Consider the following 15195-nt stretch of genomic DNA (forward strand, 5'->3'; position numbering starts at 1 on the left):
TAACAAGGAGCACACGGCGGGTGTGACCGGTCGGCAGGTGATGCTCACTCCTCCATAGCACCTGATCCCACCTCTGATGTCTTAGAGGTCCGTGTTTGCTCTGCTCCTATTTTGTAACGTTTAATGGACTTCTGAGCTCGAGTACTGTTTGTTATCTCCACATACTGCATAAAAATCCTAGCACCCTATACTCTATAATTAAGAAAATATACATCACATACAGCATCTAATTCATGGTTGATATCACAGATTGCCATGACGATAATAAAAGTAAGTCTTATCAATATACACATTTTAAGGTACTTAAATGGGAATAAAATTAAGATTTGATTAAAGATTTATATACGTGTACAGAAACTATTTTTGGAAAAAATGAATGAAGGTAACTAACAGCATCCGAAACTTTAATGTCATCTGCAACCTCATTGTAACTATTCGATAATGAAATTAAATACAGCAAAAATAAAAGGAAGGATAATATTTAATTAAAAGCTTTCCTCTGGACCCATATTCTTTCGAGCCCGTGGAGAATCATTCTGCATTAATCAAACTATCTGAAACTATTTTGTACATGACATGGAAAATCATTTGCGAAAAGATTATTTTTGCAACCTTTAAATGGAGTGAAGCGATGACAAGAAAGTGTGACAGACAGATGGCATAAAGACAGATAATGACAAGAACTTTCTCAAAAAATTCGTCCATAAAAAAGTCTAACAAGAATAAAAAAAGTGTTGATTTGCTAAATTTTTACTAAAGGGATGAATTTGAAGAGTTTAATCCCGAGGGGAAGAGGACTACTGCAACAATGTAATAAGTACAATTCCTTTTCAGGTCTGAGGATGGCAGTGAACTTTGGAACATTTTCCGGAAGGACCGACTGCCTGAAGATTCCGAATGCTGTGTAGGGTTTACCGACAAGTTCTTCAGAGTTTTCAAGTTCCTGTTCTACATTTTCCTGTTGTTTGCGTTAATAGGTGGCGTTATCATCACACGAGGCGGGCTACAGATTCTGGCGTCACTGCTTGGCGACCAAGATCGAAGATTTGTAAATGTGAGTTTCCAAAATTAAAAGACACACATTTGAATTTAAGCATTATATGAAAAAAAATTATGAAGAGGAGAAAATTAAAAATTATTTAAATAAAACCATGTAAGAATATTGATATTATTTGTGCAAGGAACAGATATACGAGGGTTTTTAGAAAAGTTGCGGACACGTTGATTTACGGAAAATTTATTGTAAACTTTGAAGAATGACGTATGTCCAATTAAATTCTTTTGTTTTGTTTATTAGTATGTAAAAGATTAGGTCCATTTACTAAAGGTTTGAAAATATACTTTGATTTTTACTGTGCGGTCTAAGGATTCACGGAGCAATCACTTGACGTTTTATGACGTTAAGTGACGCGACAACCTGATTCCAGACCTGTGAAGCTTTTTTCACAGTTCTAAATATTCTTCATTTCTATAGACTTTTCATGTCTTTTTCCGACTTAAAAATTGAATAAGTATATCAAGGCATGTTATAATGTATATTTTAATGTCTTTTGTGGCGTATCGGATATTGGTAAGATCTTTAAAACAATGTCTACGCAGTTCAGCAATCAGATATGAGAAACGATGCAAAATCCATAGGCGCAACGTCCATGCGATGAGCAGGATATTGGAGTATTGCAGGAGTCAACTCTATAATCAAGAAATGTCCATATGCATCCTTCCATTCTTACAAAGTTGTTACCACTTAAACACTTTGGTACTAGATACGTGAAAGCCATCCCCAGCAGCATCTAAAAACATTTTATTCTCTTTCGGGAATTTTCCTGTCTGCACACATAATTGTTTAATAGCTCGGTGCTCCAAGACGCTCAATGACGTTACCATTTTTGGTTTTGTTTTTACGCATTGATCATCTATAATTAGTGATAAAACAGTCATAACTCCTCCAATTTAATTCAAAATGACGTTTCATGAATATCTTAGCGAGAAGAGAAATATCATAAATCTTTATGCGCTACAACAGTACTTATTCATTATATTAAAGTTTTGCTTGCATTGAGCTTTATTAAAGAAAACTATTCTTGGAGAAAAACCGAAAACATTATCCTCGAAAGCTCCGAGGTAATGCTCTTGGTTCTAGGAAAAATCTATGTTCGTATTAATATTTTATTTGAGTATAATAAGTCGTAAAGTTGTATATTACAGTAACATATGGGAATGGCGTTAGTTTTACTTTTTTTTTTTTACTTTTCCAGAGAACCATTACCCAGGATTTTATATCATACTTGTTTTTCTTCGTGATCGCAGTCCCTGACGCTCTCAAATTTTTGCAGAGTTTTTTCATGTTTCTATTTGGTAGTCGAGAAAGTCCAACATGTGTGCGTTTTATTATGGTAAGTTTTCTTTGATGTATAGTTCTAAATATTCTAAACGTCATAGCAGTATCATAAAAAATGTTTTACATTGTACGTTAGCTTTATATCACATGTATCCTAATAATTAAAATGATGTGTAACATATATTGTCCCTATTTCTGACAGAATACTAAATTTCTTTTTAGATTATCATACGAGAAGGGCTTCATCTTTTTGGCCTTGGATGTCTGCTTTTCAAGGTCATGCCTTATCTCGACCCACTACAGACGTGTCTTGTAACAATATCCGTGCCCTTACTACCCGCCATTGTCAATTTGGTATCATACTGCCACAGAAAAGCTTGCCAAATACGCAAAGGAATCAAAAAGTTTTTTAATATCTTCTTTTTAATATTACTTTTACCTGCTGTCATAATTGTGCCATACACCCTCTTCCAGTCTAGTGAAATTAAAAGTGCCAAACGTTGGCCAGATAAAGGAGTGCTTGTTGCCTGGATTTTGATATCAGTAGTATTGTTGTCGGCGAGATGGATCGAAACATACTCCTTCGTCTGCAGAAGATTCATAGAAGATAGAAAAGACAAACGAGTAAAAGATAAAGGATACGTGATTTCGCATATGGCGTCAAGCATCTTTAGAATAATCCTATTGATTATTCTATTTCCAACGTTTTATTGTCAAAATGTTCGAGGAATCAATGATACATACGATAAATTCATGTCATTGACGAAAGTGTCAGGACTACTCCCCCAAAATTGCTCCGAATTTCTAAATTTTTCGAGCCCCACCGTTAACAGTACTGTCACGTGCAGTGACGAAGGGATATCATACTGGCTTGTGATTGGTCCATATCTGGCTCATACGATTGGTGCAGTGTTGACAACCCATTTCGGCGTTTTAGCAAGTAGACTACGCATGCAGAAATTGGGTTTTGCAATTCCACTTACTCTTGCAACACCCCTTTACGTCATCCTATTGATTGTACTTAATGAAACAGACAAGGACTTTGTAAATGGATATTTATTATTGAAAGCAGACGATAAATGGTTACTAGTTGCATTCTTTTTCATTGGTTGGGTCGGACAAACCTGGGTCTGTCGTCATGCTTGGTACAAACAGCGCGAAGAACGCATGGAATTTGCCAACAAGTCAGTATAACATCAAATAATTACCACAATTTGTATTTGAATTTTGGTACTTTCTCAATTGAAGGACTGCATACTTATTGTTGAGTAGTATTCAAAATCTGTCACTATTATGTTTTCCAGACTGTTTGTTCTACCCCACTTCTGTAGTCCAATGGTAGACCTGGCACTGTTACACAGCAGGAAGAAACGAAACGCATCTGAAACAGAGAAACAAACAGAGACATCTGGCGTAGACTCCAAGGTTTATATCTGCGCCACCATGTGGCACGAAAATCGGATTGAGATGAAGCAGATTCTGATATCTATATTTAGGTACTGTATATTTCAAACATTAATATGCAGTATTATTTAATTGTATTATCAATAAAAATGGAATAGATTGGATTGTAAACATTATCTTTGACCAAAAATGATAAAAAATGTTATAAAGCGATATTTGGCGTTTTACTCTGACATTATTTAAGTGTTGCTTTAAAATTTTATTTTTCTATGCATCCTAAAAGTACGAGTATAAGGATTATACCTAGAGTAAATATTAGTATTCTTAGAAAAAATCTGTAAAAAAATTATATCTATTGTAGACTTGATCACCACCAGTTTCAATATGAGTATAGCAAAAACGAACTTAAGCATAAGGAAAAAGATTATTATACATTTGAAGGTAAGTGCTTAGTGAAATATAGTATATATAAAGAGATATTGAAAAATACAGATAGAATATAAGGAAGACTTTCTGTCTAAAAATAGCCATTCAAATAGCCTAAATAGATAGCATGGTAAATCAAAGGTATTTTGCAAAATGGTATCAGACTTATAGAATATTATAATCATTGTTTCTTTCTTTGAAAAGCACATATTCCTTTTGATGATGCCATGGAAACTAATAAATCAACAAATAAAAGAGGACCTAATGATTTTGTCAGGCAGTTCATGGAAATCGTGGATGAAGCGGCTAGGTGAGTACAAGTTGAATTAAAATATGTTTATCTATTGATTGTGTTTTGTTTTACGTCCCATTCGAGAATTTTTCACTCATATAGAGACGTCACCATATACCGGTAAAGGGCTTAAAATTTTGACCTATACTCGGCACTCAGGGCCATTGAGCAGTAAGGGTTCTTTATCGTGCCAACGCCTGCCGTGACACGGGGCCTCGATTTTTAAGGTCTTATCCGAAGGACCTGCAACTTTCACTTCAAAGTGCCAAGCGCATGGCGAAGGAACAGTTGCTACCCATTTTTTATCGACTTAGGTTTGTCGCGGCTGAGATTCGAACTCACGACCTCCCGATCACGGAGCGAGCGCTCTACCGACTGAGCTACCGTGAACGGTGTATGTTTATCTAAAAGATGAACATTCTGACAAACAATGTCTGTCCATATAAAGTCCTTAAAAGTCAAAAGAACGAGAAAAAGTGCTGTTATTCATCAGTTTTTGAACTTGATGCAACTAGAGTTTGCTAAATGTTTCTAAAATCTACTTAAAACTAGAATTTTGCAAAACTTCTTCATGTCTGCAGGAGAACTGAGCAACCTTTAACATTTTGAGTTTTGATTTTCAGCCACAAAAGTATATTTTGTGTCATTACTTAGATGAGAAAATTTCTCAGCTTTTATAGAAATTATTGAAAGAATATTCATAGCAGTTCTGTGATCCAAAATTATTTCTATTTAAAGTGCTTTTTATCAAAGAAAAGTTGTTTTGGATCCGCCTAAAAAATACGTCACTCCTTATGGTGGTCGTTTGGAATGGGAACTTCCGGGGGAAAATAAATTGATAGTTCATCTCAAAGACAAAGAAAAAATACGTCACAAGAAAAGATGGTCGCAGGTAAATAGATACAACTATTAAGGATGTAATTGGTTTTGATGTTGACATAACTTTCTGAGCTTTGAAAAATTAAATGTTTCAGAATTTTTGTATATTTTCGTATATTTTTCTAGATCATGTACATGTACTATTTCATTGGATACGAACTTCTCATGAAAGAGAATAAACCAACAACCGTGATGAATCCGGATTTTGATGACGTGCCTTCAATATTTGAATTATTGTCTGAACAAGTGAAGCAAAAGGTTAGAAAATATATGTATTACATGTATTACAAAATATATGATTTTTCATATACTTAATATTAATTGCTTTTAATAAGGGATAATGACTCAGTTTGTTTCACAATCACATATTTTCTCGACTTTTTCAAATACAGTGCTAAAACGCTTCTTTGCACAGGCTGAAAATTCCTACATTCTTGCACTTGATGGTGACGTTGATTTCCAACCAGAAGCTCTTCAGCTTTTAATAGACCGTATGAAGATAAACCCCAAAGTAGGAGCAACATGTGGACGAATCAAACCCGGGGGTTCAGGTAATTATGTATAGATAGAATACTATGTACAGGAATATTTTGAAGAAACAAAATTTCAATATGAAAAGTTAACGCTTTGCAATTTTTCACATGTATTAGTTGATCTTGCATATATTAGGTTAAAGATGATACATTTTTGAAAGTGTTTTTTGTTTCAATGGAAGAAGCATTTATAGTTTGTTTTCTTCTTGTTCAATGCGAACAGGGCCTGTAGTCTGGTATCAACGCTTTGAGTACGCAATAGGTCATTGGCTTCAGAAGTCGGCTGAACATATGTTTGGATGCGTACTTTGCAGTCCTGGATGTTTCAGTTTGTTTAGGGTGAAAGCTCTTATGGACGATAATGTAATGAGAACGTATGCAACATTACCAACAGAGGCACGCCATTTCCTGCAATATGACCAAGGTACGTTCAACAAAATTGCTATTTTTTTTTAAATAAAGATTCAGCATGCAAATGTTTTTTTCTCGGCAGATATCAAGAAGATATTTGCAAATAAAAATAATTGAGAATAGAACAGGAATTTCTTTTCTCTTTTGCAGCAAATTTCCCTATCCAATAGGAGCTTTTTTGGCACAAAAAATTAATGCTAAAATGTATATATTTTAAACTGTTAATATGCTCCTTTTACAGGAGAGGATAGGTGGCTTTGTACTCTTATGCTGCAACAAGGATACAAAATTGAATACTGTGCCGCAGCAGAAGCCATAACATTTGCTCCGGAAGAGTTTAAAGAGTTTTTCAACCAGAGAAGACGCTGGATGCCCTCTACAATGGCCAACATTTTGGATTTGTTACAAAGTTATGCCCGTACAACGAAAACGAATCCAAACATTTCATACTTCTACATTTTTTATCAAATTATCTTATTTGTATCATCGGTTTTGGGTCCTTCAACTGTTTTGCTGGCACTTGAGTCTGCCGTTGCCTCAGTATTTGGTGTTGCACCTTGGTTGGCCTATCTTTTGACATATGGCCCAACAATACTCTTTATATTTGTTTGTCTTAAATGTAAAACAGACACGCAACTGAACTGGGCGATGGTTCTAAGTGCTATTTATGCCCTATTAATGATGGCAGTATTTGTAGGGACACTGGTGTCGATTGCTAGCGAGGGCTGGTATACTCCTACAGGAATGTTTTTCTATATTCTTGTTGGCACATTCCTTATCGCTGGCCTCCTTCATCCACATGAGTTTGGTGACCTTATCTGGGGAATTCTTTATTTTATCTGTATTCCAGCAGGATATCTTTTCTTGATAATTTACGCAATCTGTAATTTGAACAATGTATCTTGGGGAACGAGAGAAAATAAAACAGCAGTCTTAGAAAATGCTGGACAGGGTGGTAAAAAGAGCAAAAAGAAGGAGACGGAAGACGAAATAGATTTTGTTACGACGGAAATGATCAGTGGTATGATAAAACAAGTAAAGAACACAAATGTTTCCGGAGCTTCTTGTTCAGAAGCATTCTTTTCCGTATTCCGTTGGATGAATAATCTAGTTATTTTGAAGTCTCTGGAGTCTGTTCAAAATATATTCGAAAAAAGTAAGGACGAAACAGATCAAGCATCTGATCAGGCAGTTGGTAAGAAATCACTTCTCAAAAGCAGGCGACACAAAATACCAAAGATTGATCCCAATCAACTGGACGAAACGTCATGGGCGACGGAAGATGTGAGAAACACGAAAATATCCACATTAGATCAAAAGGAAGAGAAATTTTGGATTGGATTAGTTCATCATTACCTTTACCCCTTAGATGAAGATAAGAAAAAAGTAGACAAAGATAAGGAAATGCTCGCTGAATTAAGGAATAAAGTGGCTTTTGGATTTTTCTTCCTTAATGCACTGTGGTTAGCTATTATGACGGCGATGAACGAAGTGAAGTATATCATCAACATTAAAATAACAGATACGGTGACCATCGAACCACTTGGGTTTGTATTTTTAGTCGTGTTTACTTTACTTTTGTTGCTGCAGTTTGTGGGCATGCTAATGCATAGACACGAGACCCTTCTCCACATCTTAGCGATAACTAAACTTTTCAAACGGAAGACACATGATATCAAGAAAGACATCGGGGAACTTGCAAAATCGCCTGTGACTGATGACAGTACCAGCTTGAATGAAACCTCAGATGACGACGAGGGTATATACTGCAATGAATCTGTAATTAAAGAAATTGCGGAAAAGAGGAAAAATGATTTGGGTAGAAGCCACATCGGACACTATGAAAAAAGAAAAAGTCAGGGCTTAAACCTACGACAAACTGTACGAAGAAACATAAAGACACTTGATCGACGAGGGCAAAGAGGTTACAGAAATCATACAATACAGGAGTAAATTAAAGCATCTATTTAATTACGTTCTATTAAATTTAATATTAACTACAGATATAGTCAGAAAACATGTCCAAAAGCAACATTACGATATCTGTAAAAGACAAATATAGGGTTCATTAATTATTATTTTCATTTAATAAATACGTTTTTGTTTTTTAAGTTACAAAATTTCGACAAAGACCGATCGTTTTTGTTCAGAAATTATTCGCATCAACTTGTATATTAGATAAGGAATAATATATTTATTTTATTTGATTTCATGATAAGATCTGTATTAATCTCAGGTGGTTAAATGCTTAGAGAAATAGACTCATTTTAAGTTATTTTAAATATATATGTAAATATGTTCTTGTATTTAAGCACTTATATTCTTATATTTGACTTCAAATTATATATTAAAATTGCCAAATTATGAAATATGAAATTGTTTTAGGGAAAAACACTTGTTTTAAAAATTTGTACATTTTATATCTAGAAACAGTAAGGAAGATTAAGTCATGTTGGTTTCAATTCATTGTCCCAAAGTTGAATGAAGGTGGTTTTCTGTTTGTATCTTTGTCTAGTTAGCTGTCTGTCCCTCAGTCTACGGGATGTTTAATATTTAAAAAAAATATATTGAATTTCAATGGAAATTCAGGAAATTTTTAAATGGTTAGTTTCTGCAACCCTACAGCACTGTTCTATATTATAGTTAGGTCACTCCTAATTATTGATTCATCTTCATTTACGCATAATAACGATCTAATTTAGGGATCTTCTCTCTTTGGTATACTAGTATATTCTAGAATAATACCGTGTGTGTACTTTACAAATCGGGCTTCATATTATAGCGGCTTTGGGACAAACAACGATGGGCTAATTCATGATTTTCGTTAATAAATGAATACAAAAGTGGGCTTTGTTGACTCATGCTTCTCTGTCAGACTATCCAATCTGCCATTAGTAAATGTTCAAAATCGCGAACCCGATTCAAGTGTGACCTATACATCATGATACATGTTTAAGATTCTATATAATATTTAATTTGTTTTAAATCTAATTACAATAAATGAAATTATTATTAATAAAGCAAATCAGCCTATCATTTACCTTGACAATGTAACAGTGGCGAAAGCACTAGTAAAGCGTAGTTACTTCATGATTTACCCTTCTAAAATGTAGTATTAGGCCACCTTTTTCTGAAAAAAGATTTAAAAAAAAAAAAACTTGAATCTTAGATTCATTGATCTATTATTACTGGTTGTATTCAATATTTGCCTTGATAATCACGTAAATTTTACCAAGACAACCGATAGAATTTGGCGGGGTTACTGCACACGACTCCTGTGAAATATGAACATATATAATTACATAATCTTCCGTTGTAAACTTACTTAGTTGATTAACACTTTGTTGGGAAATAATGAGTTTTTGTTTGTGTAATTGCTTTAATTAAAATCGTTAAAAGTGACGATCAACTTCTACTTACCCTAAGCTAAATTCGGCCAGGTGGACAAGTTTATTTAATACTGATAATTATACCTGAGTGTTTAAAATATTCGTGTATAATCTTCATTTAAAAAAAAACTAGAATAAGTTTATATTTTTTTTATTTTAGCGGTGATTACGCTAAATTTTTATAATAGGGTTCGTTGAATAAAAACGACTTTGGTTTTTGGTTCATACTGGTATTTTATTAAATAATAGAAACAGTAGAGTAGACCCTGTAATAATATATATATATATATATATATATATATATATATATATATATATATATATATATATATATATATATATATATATATATATATATATATATATATATATATATATATACATTTAACTCCATTATAGTATGTCATCATTATAATAAGTCTCATACTTTATGATCCATATTCTCTTTGAATTAAATTAATATAAAAATATTTCTTTATCACAGATCAATTTATCATAAAAATAATTCTTTTATTATTTAGTCATTTAAAATGAAAGAAAATCATTATCATAATCATTATATGAAATTAAATAATCCTGAATCAAATAATCTTATGTGATTTCATATTGAACATTAACACAAATACAATTTCATGCATTGGACAGAATACACATGAAATTCAACACAAAATATAGGCATGCATGACAAATACTGAGCTCAAAAAATAAGTTCTGGCAACAAATTCATATATTGGAACAACACATAAAATTTATAAATTACCTTTAATATGGTCAAAAATCTGGATTACATAATACATGTACAGTAACTGTGAGTCCTATAAAGAGTATACAACAATGAGTAACCCCCCTTAGCTGACATAGAAAATCTTAAATGATAATAACTGCTTAATTTAATGAAAAACACCTAAGCTTTTGATTTGAAAGAATTATTTAAATTTTATGAAACAAAAGGTAAAATTTCGAACGTTAATATTAATAACATAATAATAATAATAATAGTTATACAAGTTATTTATAAAGATAGTTTTACAACTTTACACTTATTTATTCATTTCACTTTGTCCTACATATTACATATATACATTGTCATCCTTGAATAAGAGTGAAATGTCGGATAAAATATTTATATTGCTCATTTACACAATCTCTCAAGATTACGTTAACCATTCAAACACCTGTTTCACACACACAATCAAAATCACAATTATAAATGAAAATAATACCAAGAACAGACCTGAAATCCTGGAATTCAACACTCAAAGAAAACGCAGTAAACTGTTACACCCAAAATTAATGAAATCAGGAAATCAACCAAGACATCCTGTCAAATAGATGTCACAAAGACTGGTATGACCAGTTCTGACCAAAAATACACCGCCCACAAAGCGATTTCCCTCCAAAACCTCGACCAATGAAATCTCACTGACAGGTCACTTCATAGGTCACTGACCTCTCAAAGTTAATTACTATAAGGGAAACTTATATTTATTCATACTAAAGTAATTCCTAAATAATTATAGTTTCTAAAGTATAGTATACTTTAAATAGATAATAAACTGTTGAAATATAAATAAGTAAAATTACATGAATTTCCTGTAAATAATGATATCAAAATTATTTTGTAGACAAAACTACTAAGCATGTCAAATGAACACAAAATCCTAAAATACTAAAAATATATACACTTTTCAAATATTTACACCTTTCCACATATTCCCCCCAGGTGGCAAATGACGTCCTCGTCATTCTAACCGTGGTCAATTATGTTTAGTATAGTTGCTGCGGTATCTGTCTCCATCTCTGAAAATTAATTGGTGTTAGAAACAAGACTTTGTATTCAATTTATTTTTTCTTCCCATGGTGACTGCAGAACTGACTTTGTTATATACTTGCCTGAAAAACCACTCTGGAATCTTTGTAATTGTATGGATGTTTCAGGTAAGGGTACCTCTTCCTGAACATCTTCAGTTTCTGTCTCTTTAAGTTCTTTAGCATCTTCCTGATTGTCTTGTACTATTTCTATGTTCTCTTTTATATGTCACAGTTGTAATTAAATTATTATTATTATTAAATATAAAAATTATGCTTTGCGAAATATTTAGTATCGTATTCCGATTGGCGCGCATAGCCAATCGAATACAACCGTTTTCGCAGGTATGTGAGAGCCATGTGCAAGTGTTTTGTTTTGTACAGGTGAATTTATATTTTTAGCATTCATATACGTATGACTGACCAGTGACCTACCATGGACCAATGGATTTCACTATTCTAATTTATATGCATGTTTTTACTAACTCGTGCACTATATAAAGTAAGAAACCCGCCAAATTTCCCACCCCAAGTGTTTGTGCCTTTACGGTAACAGATAACGTAACTATTTGTTATACCTTAGATCCATTCAATCGATGTGCATTATTTATTCCTGATTTTAATACTGGATGCCTGGTAAGATGTTCATTAACTTGTTAATTCATTTACTTGTTAAATATATGTAACGATCTTCTGGCAGTCGTATTAATATCTTAATTACCATTACTTTTCTTTAATGTTTAAATGTCTTTATGTTTCGTGTTTGTCTATGTCTTTTGTTTTGTATGAGTGTTGTGAGTGTGTGTTTTCTATTTTCCAGGTTTTTTCTATATCCATAATTAAATTATAAGACCGAACCAGTTTTGTTTTCACTGAAAAAACCAAGACCGTGACCCGATGACATATAATCTCATCATTTTCTTGTATATCCTGTTGTTTCTCTGGTACATCCTGTGGTTTCGCTGATGTAACCTGTGGTTTCTCTGATGTAACCTGCTAATCAGCACTATCCTTCTCATCCATCTTTAAAAATCTTCTTGTCTTGACTGTTTTGACCTCATATGTTTCATCATCATAAAAGAACTCATAAATTGACTGGGAATCAGTCACTGAATTCTCTCTATCTGATCTCTTTCTTCCTTGTCAGCCTGGTTCGAGGCTTAGGGATGGGTTTGTCTTGTTTTGGAAAATTTGTGGATTCTGATAAATAACCAATAGGTAAAAGTAAATTCCTATGTAAATTTCTCTTCTTTCCTGATCCATCTTCTCTAATAACTGTATAAACTGGGATGTCTTTGTTGGGTTGCTCTAGTATTACATAAGGGGTATCCTCCCATTTGTCTGAAATTTTGTGTTTTCCCTCGAATGCCAAAATTTTAACTAAAACCTTTTCTCCTTTTTAGCTCACCTGAGCCGAAGGCTCAAGCGAGCTTTTCTGATCGAAATTTTTCCGTTGTCTGTCGTCGTTGTCGTTGTAAACTTTTCACAATTTCATCTTCTCCAGAACCACTGGGCCAATTTCAACCAAACTTGACACAGGGTATCCTTGGGTTAAGGGGATTCAAATTTGGTTAAATGAAGAGCAACGCCCTCTTCCAAGGGGAGATAATTACAAATTAGTGAAAAATTACTGGCATCTTTTAAAACTTTTTTTCTCAAGAACACTGGGCCAGGAAAGATGAAACTCATGTAGAATTATCCTCACGTAGTGTAGATTCAAATTTGATCAAATCATGACCCTTGGGGGTAGGATGGAGCCACAATGGACGATCACAGTTTTACATAGGGATATATAGGAAAAATCTTGAAAAATCTTCTTCTCAAGGACAGCAAAGCCATGATTGGTCATATTTATATGGAAGCATCCTCAGGTGATGTAGATTCACGTTTGTTCAAATCATGACCACCGGGGGCTAAGGTGGGGCCACAATGGACGATCAAAGTTATACATAGGAGTATATAGGAAAAAAAATCATTAAAATCTTCCTCTCAAGAGCCACTGGGCCAGAAAAGAAAAAAACTCATGTGAAGCCATCCTCAGATAGTGTAGATTCAAATTTGTTCAAATCATGACCCCTGGGGTTAGGGTGGGGTCACAATGGACGATCAAAGTTTTACATTGGAAAATATAGGAAAAATCTTCTCAAGAACAGCAAAGCCATGATTGATTATTAATTATTTGAAAGTATCCTAAGGTTGTGTAGATTCATGTTTGATAAAAATCATGACCCCCTGAGGATCGGGTGGGGCCACAATTGATGATTAAAGTTATGCATAGGAATAATTAAAATTAAAAAAAAAATTCTCTTCCCAAAAACAGCAAAGGTATGATTGGTCATATGAATACGGAAGCATCCTCAGAAAGTGGAGGTTCAGATTTGTTCAAATCATGACAACCGGGGTAGGGTGGGATCATAATGAAAGTTCAAACTTGTAGGAAAAAAGTCACAGCTAGTCAAAGAAATATGTAAGCATATTTAGTTAGTGTAGATTCAATTTTGTTCAAATCATACCCCCTTTTATGGGTAGGTCGGTACCACTTATGCATTAAAGCTTTTCAATACTGAACTGATTTTTCCTTTTTTTTTCCAAGCCACACTACTCAGGTGAGCGATGTGGCCCAAGGGCCTATTGTTGTAAAGATATTCCTCGTTGATTATTATTTTCAGTTTAAGTATACACATGTACCTACAGTATCATTCCTTGACATTTTATTCGTTTTTAATTCATTGGATTACAAAAAAGTAAAGCACACAAAAAGGTCTTGAAAAATTAAGGAAAAGATCAAAGGAATGGCACTAGAGAATGGACGAGATAGATTTGTTTTGACAGGAATGTGAGATTTTTGGCAAGTTTAGAATAGCAATGTTTTCGCTTGGCTTTGTTGGTCATTTTTTCTGTAGTCTTTTGAAGAAACAATCATTTTTTCTTGAAACCAAAATCGAATCAAAACGTGCTCGAATGAAAATGATGAAGATAAAGAACAGTGGTCAATAAAAAAAAAATACGAACGAAAAAGTAATTGAATGACTGGTTGTGAAATAAGCGTGTATCATAATAAAAGAATGCGACTTATGGTAGATACATGTAATTGATTTCGAGGTTGAATAACCTTAATCGTGCTGAACCTAGAACATGTCATGAACTGTATATTTACTCTGTAGAGAAATTATACACACACAGTTATAAACATCTATATAAAAGGACGGGAATTGCACCACAGTACTTTATTGAATAGTTTAAATGTTTATCTCATTTGAAGAAAATTTAAAAGTGTTACATATTATTACCACTCCCTGTGAAACCCCAGAATAGAATTATATCCCTATAAATTAAATCAAATTATGTTAGAAGGTTTAAAAGATGTAGATGATATAAGCAAAATATGGCGGACCAACAAATGGATGAACTGTTTTCTATATATCCTCTAATTTTTCAATAGTTAGGCCAGTATTGTATTAGTTTTGGTTTACAGACCTTCAATGCCTAAAAATTGAAATACAAATTAAACCATCGCACGTTTTATCAGACTTTTTGAGATAAATCTAAATATTGCCGGACTTTTTTAAAAATAATATTTTTCCCTCCAACCTTGATGGTCAGTTAAGAATGTCTTAAAAACTAAAATTACTACAACTCCCTGAAAGGAATTAATACCCCCATCATACACACTCCTGTGTCAAGAGCACATTTCCTGTCTTCATTAGCAACTAC

General features: G+C 33.4%; 1 protein-coding gene across 2 annotated transcripts in view; it reads left to right on the top strand.

Annotated features, from left to right (window-relative positions):
• LOC133180271 (chitin synthase-like) overlaps positions 1 to 8580 on the top strand; it is a 33919-nt gene extending 25339 nt beyond the window's left edge. Inside the window, exons 3-13 of one of the 2 annotated variants that reach the window (XM_061314813.1) lie at positions 835 to 1054; positions 2256 to 2393; positions 2561 to 3522; positions 3643 to 3834; positions 4104 to 4183; positions 4373 to 4478; positions 5199 to 5352; positions 5466 to 5597; positions 5755 to 5890; positions 6096 to 6296; positions 6525 to 8580. In XM_061314813.1, coding sequence (XP_061170797.1) covers positions 835 to 1054; positions 2256 to 2393; positions 2561 to 3522; positions 3643 to 3834; positions 4104 to 4183; positions 4373 to 4478; positions 5199 to 5352; positions 5466 to 5597; positions 5755 to 5890; positions 6096 to 6296; positions 6525 to 8236 — 4033 coding nt within the window. In that variant the 3' untranslated portion in view covers positions 8237 to 8580. The remainder of the gene's footprint in view (positions 1 to 834; positions 1055 to 2255; positions 2394 to 2560; positions 3523 to 3642; positions 3835 to 4103; positions 4184 to 4372; positions 4479 to 5198; positions 5353 to 5465; positions 5598 to 5754; positions 5891 to 6095; positions 6297 to 6524) is intronic. The other variant, XM_061314814.1, reaches the window with a different exon arrangement.
• Positions 8581 to 15195: the final 6615 nt, after the last annotated feature.

The sequence above is a fragment of the Saccostrea echinata genome, unplaced genomic scaffold (genome assembly GCF_033153115.1).
Source record: "Saccostrea echinata isolate AGI-Se365-2 ecotype Australia unplaced genomic scaffold, CSIRO_AGI_Sech_v1 ptg000006l, whole genome shotgun sequence".
In the NCBI taxonomy this organism is placed as follows: domain Eukaryota; kingdom Metazoa; phylum Mollusca; class Bivalvia; order Ostreida; family Ostreidae; genus Saccostrea; species Saccostrea echinata.